Raw genomic sequence first — 6,379 nt, 5'->3', positions numbered from 1 at the left:
CGGGGGATCGGCCAAGAATCGGGAGGTAAAGGATGGTATTCACTTGTACATAATAAAGGCAAAAGAAAAGCACATCGGAGAGGAACACCGGGGGAGTCTACCAGAAGAAGGGCAGGGAGAGGAAGAAAATAATAATAATAATCATAAATATAGGAGTTTGGATTGGAGAGAGAGAGAGAGAAAAGAGAGGTTAATTCGAAAAATAATGAAGCATAAAAAAAATATTTCACTCGCAAACTGAATCCATGTTTTCTCTTCTTTAACGTCAACGCTTAGGTGTCCAACATTAGCCATGACCTCATTTAGTACCTTAACAAGCTATTTGATTGTGGTAGGCTGTCTTTCACCCATATTCAGTCCGCAGCTGCGTGCAGCGAACTACACAGTATAGCAACAGAACACAAGTGGAATTTAATTATACACCTGTAATGCAGTCGTTGCAGTCACGCACATGTTTGCTGCTGACACGCCTGAGTCGCTCGCTGCTTTCTGCGCGAGCGACTCAGGCACGCGTTTTTGCAGAAGAAGGAAGAAGCCCTTAATAATGACTGACCGCCAGGGACAATCGGTCTTGGAACCTCTGCGCTCAGCCGCTGTTTCTACGAAGACGGATCCTAGAGAAGCACCAAAAAACACGGAGAGGCAGCTGCCCTTCGGCAGCGGCATGTTCCAGCTCCTTGTCCTGTTCAGCACGACCACCGTAATGGGTGTCTTCGGTCTGCACTACGACAGCTTCAAGCTAACAGCCGGCGTCATGGACCACTGGTGCAGGCGACCCGATTCCTTCGCGAACCTCAGCGTCCCCGACTGGAAGCGTCTGGCCATACCACTCGACAAGCGAGGCGAGTTCAGCCGTTGCTCGGTGCGCCATCCACCGGACGCTGGCGACAGGGCCGCCGTGGTCCCCTGCACATCGTGGGAGTTTGACCTGGACCAGTTCGGCAACAACATCGTGAGCGAGTGGAACCTGGTGTGCGACAGGCGCTGGCTCATCGAGGTCGCTAGGCTAGTATGCTCAGTCACCTGCGTGGCTTCTTTGTCTGTAGTTGGAGGCTTGGCAGATCTCGTCGGCCGCAAAACGGTTATTTTCATCGCCATACCCGTGGTTTTCATAGCGGGCACTGGCAGCAGCGTGCCCAAGGATTTCCATTTCTTCGTTGCGGTGCGTGCCATCGTCTCGGCTGCGACAGCCGTCCTGGTGCCCCCTATGCTAGCTATCTTCTACGAGGTCACGCCCTCTTCCAAAATTCCTGCGTACGCCACGGTGGCCTCGCTGCTCTCGATAGTCATGACCCCCATCACGCTCTTCTTCGCGCAGCTCTACAGGGCCGGCTGGGCGGCACTACAGCTCATACTGATGATTCCCACGTGCCTACTTGTGCTCCTGTACTACAGCGTGGACGAGTCGCCTGCTTGGCTTTCAGCAACCGGCCAGATGAAAGAAGCCGAGCGCGTCGCTTTGCGCGCAGCAAGTCTGAACAAAGTGCCCCTGCAACTCTGCCGAGACATGCTCGCGCAGCAACAGCTGGACGCCAATGCCAACAACCAGGGTGCAGCCGAAAGTGGCGGTCTGTGCGGCTCGCATCTCCGGTCACGAACTATTCTTCTGGCGTATATGTGGGCAGCACTCAGCTATGCCTACGACACCTTCATAATCAACGACGGAGTGGCCGTCAGCGATACAGTCGCTGCCGTTGGGCACGTAGTATCCGTCATCGCGTGCTTGCTGGCTGTACGCTGCATAGTTCGGTTCGGCTTCAGGAGCATTGTGGCTGCCTCAGGACTCGCCTTCGGTTCGTCGGCGGCTATTCTCGCCATCACCTACAGCCAAAACGAGACCCTGATTCTGGACTCCCTCGTCATCATTATGCGCGTCGCGGGAAGCATCTGCTTCACGTTCTTTATTCCCCAGTCCTTGGGTGCCTATCCCATTCTAACTCATTGCCGCGGCGCAGCTTGGAACATCGCATTTAGTCGCATTGGTGACAACGTGGGCCAAGCGATTACAGCGCTTATCGGTCGTCGGCACACTGACCTGCGGCTCGCCGCCGTGGCTGTTGTGATGTCGCTGTTTGCCATCGGTGCCCAGGTTTTGCCGTACGAGTACGACTGGATGCTCCAAGGGAGCTCCATATCCGGCGTCCAATGCATCATCGCCTCCGCTGAAGACAGCAAGCGCGTCATGCAGAACACACTGGTAGCGCTGCCCAAGCAACCCGTGAAGCGTCGAATCCCAACTGAGCCCGACAGGGTCTCGCTGCCTGCCGAGCAGTACTCGTCGCACTCAATACAGAAGTCGCTGACCATTTCACTGGGATAAACTGTGAACTCAACCTATTATTGATTTACCAAGTGTTTTCCTTTTTTTTGCCGACCATGCCTCCTTTCTTTTATTTCTTTGTCTTAGTGTCAGCCATTCGTTTTGTCTCTGACTTTTTGCTTTGTGCTCGATATTCCTGCAGGTCTTTCTGTGCTAGTTATCGCAGGCATTTCTTCTATTGAATGGATGTGTTCATCGAATATTGAGTTCTCTGCTGATGCGTGAAGACGGTCTGAACGCAGTGACTGAGATTCCACGTTAAACATCTAAGGGTCCCTTGCAAATGAACTTAACGGGCCACAAGTAAGGAGCAGAAGGCGAGCTTTGATTTACTTTCACAGACGCGACTTTAGTGTTAACAATGCATTGACGTTAACAATGCGCTTAAGCCATGCCGTTGCTAAGACATTTTTTTCGAGTTCCTTTATAACTCTGTACACAAGGCAGTGTACCTGTCGTATTGTCGCGCCTATACTAACAATGAATCTGCTAGCACACAACGTTTTAGAGTAGGGAAATCTGGCGTTGGCGCGCTTCGGAGCATATGCATCTGTTAGGCTCATGCACGAAATATATGCGTTACGTTTTCCTTACAGCGTTTTTCCTGTGCATCATGTGCTTGTGTTCACAATTTTGCGCTTAGTTGCATTTGACTAGAGCTCGTGATGGTGGAACAATTATCCACAGAGACTTTAGCATCATATGCCATGGGCAGGAGCGATTTCTTGCTCTGTGACAAATGTGCACCGTGTTGGCGGTGCTCACCACTGTTTGGACAGCTCACCAGCGAACGGGTGATCCCCACCATGCTTGAACAGCAGCTTGTCAATAGTGGTTAGCCTGCCACGCCGGCTTGTAATGCATGAGAACTGGCACTGAATCCCGCACAACGGGTCGAAAGAATTGTGGCACGGAGGTCATGTAGCATGGTGTTACACATTGTTTGTTCTGTTTAGCTTGGGACTATGTTTTTATTGTGTTAGCATTAGAATGGTTGTGTGCAGGAAAGCCGGCCCCCCGGTTTCCAACTCAGCGTGCAGCAGAAAAGAAATGGTGGGGTTTAAAGTAGTTACAGTGAAGCTGTTGAATGGAACGTCTGTTTTGCTTGGTTCATCTTATACTGTCGCTTTTTCTCAGCTTCTCGCTCACGTTGCTCCACATCGTGAGGATCGGTAGAGGCACGCTGTCACTCTCGTCGAACTCGTTGTTGTTCACATCGCCTAGCACGATGCGCTTCATCCGCAGTAACAGCAGACGGCCCCTGCTCGCTCTCCATTCTGGCAAGAAGTGGAGTAGGACGTGACAGACCTGCGCATTTCGCCTTTTCTGACCCCTTCCGTTCGGTCTTCTTTCATCGGCGCGGCGAGCTTCAAATGGTAGGGCGTTAACGTAGTTAAACAGAAGTTGTCGACCGAGAGGTCTTTTTCTTGATTTATCTCGGTTTAGCCTGTTTAGTTTGGCGCTAATCACTCGGTAGTAATGTTCATAAGCGCGGCGCGTCTGACGACGATATTAGTTCGATACTTGTATGAGTTGATGAAGACAACGACGTGCAATGCACAGCGTGATAGTGCGTTGCACTTTGACGGCGGTAGGATAGCGCTTTTGAGCAGAGGCCGGCGAAGCTGATCTGCTCGCACCGCCGCTGGTTTGAATCCCAGTCTCGGAAACATATGTTTTATTTATTTATCTATTTAAGGACAGGCTTCAGCGATCACCCGGCTTTTGCGGCTTTGGTCGTGGAGTCGAGCTTCCACTCTAAGAGTCTTGCATACTTCCTCGACCGGGATTCGAACCCGCGGCGGCACGACCAGCTAAGTTTCTCTTGCCACTGCGCTGTGCTCGACCGTCATCGCAGCCTTTCTGTGCACGTGTTAAACTGCGAGCCTCACGCGCTGTACTTTGGAAATCGTGGTCTTCATACACTTCCGTCCTTGAGCGATACGGTCCTAATGCCTCTCGCGCTGTGCTTTGCAGATCGTCGTCGCATCAACTCTGATCCGCGTGCGATATAGTCCAAGCGGTGCAGCACACTGCCACTTGCGCTGGTAAGCGCAAGTGTGAACCCGGTTTGAAGCCTGCGCTTGATGACACTTGATGAAACACTTGATCCATCTTGAGATCTCATTTCAAGAAATTGGAGGATATCCCAGATTATGAACTAACAACTTTAGTTTCGAAGGAGGGCGATCCGCATGTTTGATGCAGCACCCAGAAGCCAGTGATAGTCGGGCACATGTGTAAATCAAGGCAAATAACGATAAAACCAAAGAAAACAGGGTAAGCGCGCAGGCGCATATTGAACGACACTACGCAGAAGCAAACAAATCCTAGAAGGATTCACTAATTCTGGTCGGACAGGTGCCAGGTACGCCTCCGAGGTTACATCGCTCATTGAGAATTGGAAGCTAGGTCGTGATTTAGCCATGGTAAAAATAAACAAACGGAACCGCCTACATGCAGAACTACAAAATATTTCCTTATAGGTGCTCGCGTGATATATGGGGCTATATATACCGTCTGCTAACCGTCTGGTGCTCCTTAGCGCGGCTCCATTTTTATAGCCTCCAATCCGGTCACGCCACTGGCCGCCGTTTGAGTTGGACGAATTGACGAGAAGGGCTCGGCCGTTGAAAGTTTGCAGCTTAGAAAGGGCGGCCGGCGAAGCGTCGGTTGAGTCTCGAGCCGACGCTGGCTAGGAGAGGGGGAAGGGACTGCGCCGGGAGAGCCAGGATGAATCATGCTGCAAGCCGCGTCATGTCTGAAAGCCTGGGCTTGCTTCGTTCATTGGCGGGCGCACGGAGCTGGATTTCCACGGGGGTCAGCGGGATGCGTGCTCGGGCATAACAGTGCCTTTCTCAGGGCGTCGGTGTAGTTTTCTGAAGACTTCACATATTTTAATTTGATACTTCTTCAATCGTCACTTTTAAGAAGAAATGAGGCAGGTCAATATGTGTAATACGCTCTGATGTCGCTCGCTTGCAATAACAATAGCTCCTTTGTTGTCAGCTAGCAAAAGTTGTGGCTAAACGATGAACTCGTGGCCGCCTATTTTTTTTTTGAGGTAGCTATGAAGCTACAGCTTTTCTTTTGCTGCTTGGCATGCCGGAAGGTATTCGGCTTATGTGTTTCATAATACTTCTGCTTCTTTCTGCTCTACAAAATGGCTGCTCCCGCCAGCAAAAAAAAATGTATCCATCAATAGACCGCCTGTCATTTGTATTGTTTACCGCATATATTTCGCAGAGACCTTGCACACAGCCTCCTGTCTTCAAGTACATGAGCGCATAGCATTTTGTATATTGCGCATACGTGAAAATGCGCTTTATGCCGTTCCACGTCTCTAAGGTGGGATCTTAACTGAATTGGCTTATACAAGTGCTAGTGAATGCCATGTTTGGCGTTGTGCCTTTCGCTTAGTAGAGACGCGCTCCAAACGCTTGTCTGTACTTGCGCATCCATTCCCTGTCTTCATTGGTAGTGGTTGATCTCTGAAACTTCATTCCAGGATCAACGGTACTTGTTGCCCGTAATGGCTCCAAAATGCCTTCAGCTTACGCTGTTTCGTTCAATTTCAGTCCGCACTATCATGTAACACAACTCTGATTGACAAAATGTGCCTAACCTCTCCGAGGTCCTTGGTGTTGAACTGCGTTCACTGCTTCTCTTAAAGCTCTTAATGAACCCTTCATTTTCCAGAATCAAGAGATCCTCCACGTGGACACCTACGACGATGTACCCCATCTTGCTTAAAGCGCAAGCATGGGTCCACCATGAATCGAGAAAACCCTTCGGTCTTCAAAAACTTGTCATGTTCAAGGTTTCATACCCGTTCAGATTGCCGCAGTTCTTATATGCGCTTCTCCATGAAAGTTACGACGCTCCTGCGGTGTTCGTACTTTGTAGATTGTTCCACGTGCGCCCTATTCTTCAAGGTCCATTTAAATATGCAGCAGTGATGTCAGCCTTTTGAATCTGTCAGTCTATCTCAATTGCTGTTGTCAACAGCGTTCGGATATACTTGAGCTTCCCTCCCGACGAAAAGTCTTCTTGATGTGA

General features: G+C 50.3%; 1 protein-coding gene across 1 annotated transcript; it reads left to right on the top strand.

The window, feature by feature from the left end:
* Positions 1–544: 544 nt before the first annotated feature.
* Positions 545–2,320, top strand: LOC149371137 (solute carrier family 22 member 7-like). Its single transcript, XM_089579445.1, has one exon. It carries the CDS (start codon positions 545–547, stop codon positions 2,318–2,320), a length of 1,776 nt encoding a protein of 591 aa, XP_089435571.1.
* The last annotated feature ends 4,059 nt before the right edge of the window (positions 2,321–6,379 follow it).

This window comes from Amblyomma mixtum, chromosome 1 (assembly GCF_055824585.1).
Source record: "Amblyomma mixtum isolate Tamu chromosome 1, ASM5582458v1, whole genome shotgun sequence".
Classification (NCBI taxonomy): domain Eukaryota; kingdom Metazoa; phylum Arthropoda; class Arachnida; order Ixodida; family Ixodidae; genus Amblyomma; species Amblyomma mixtum.
This window is presented reverse-complemented; position numbering and strand designations above follow the sequence as displayed.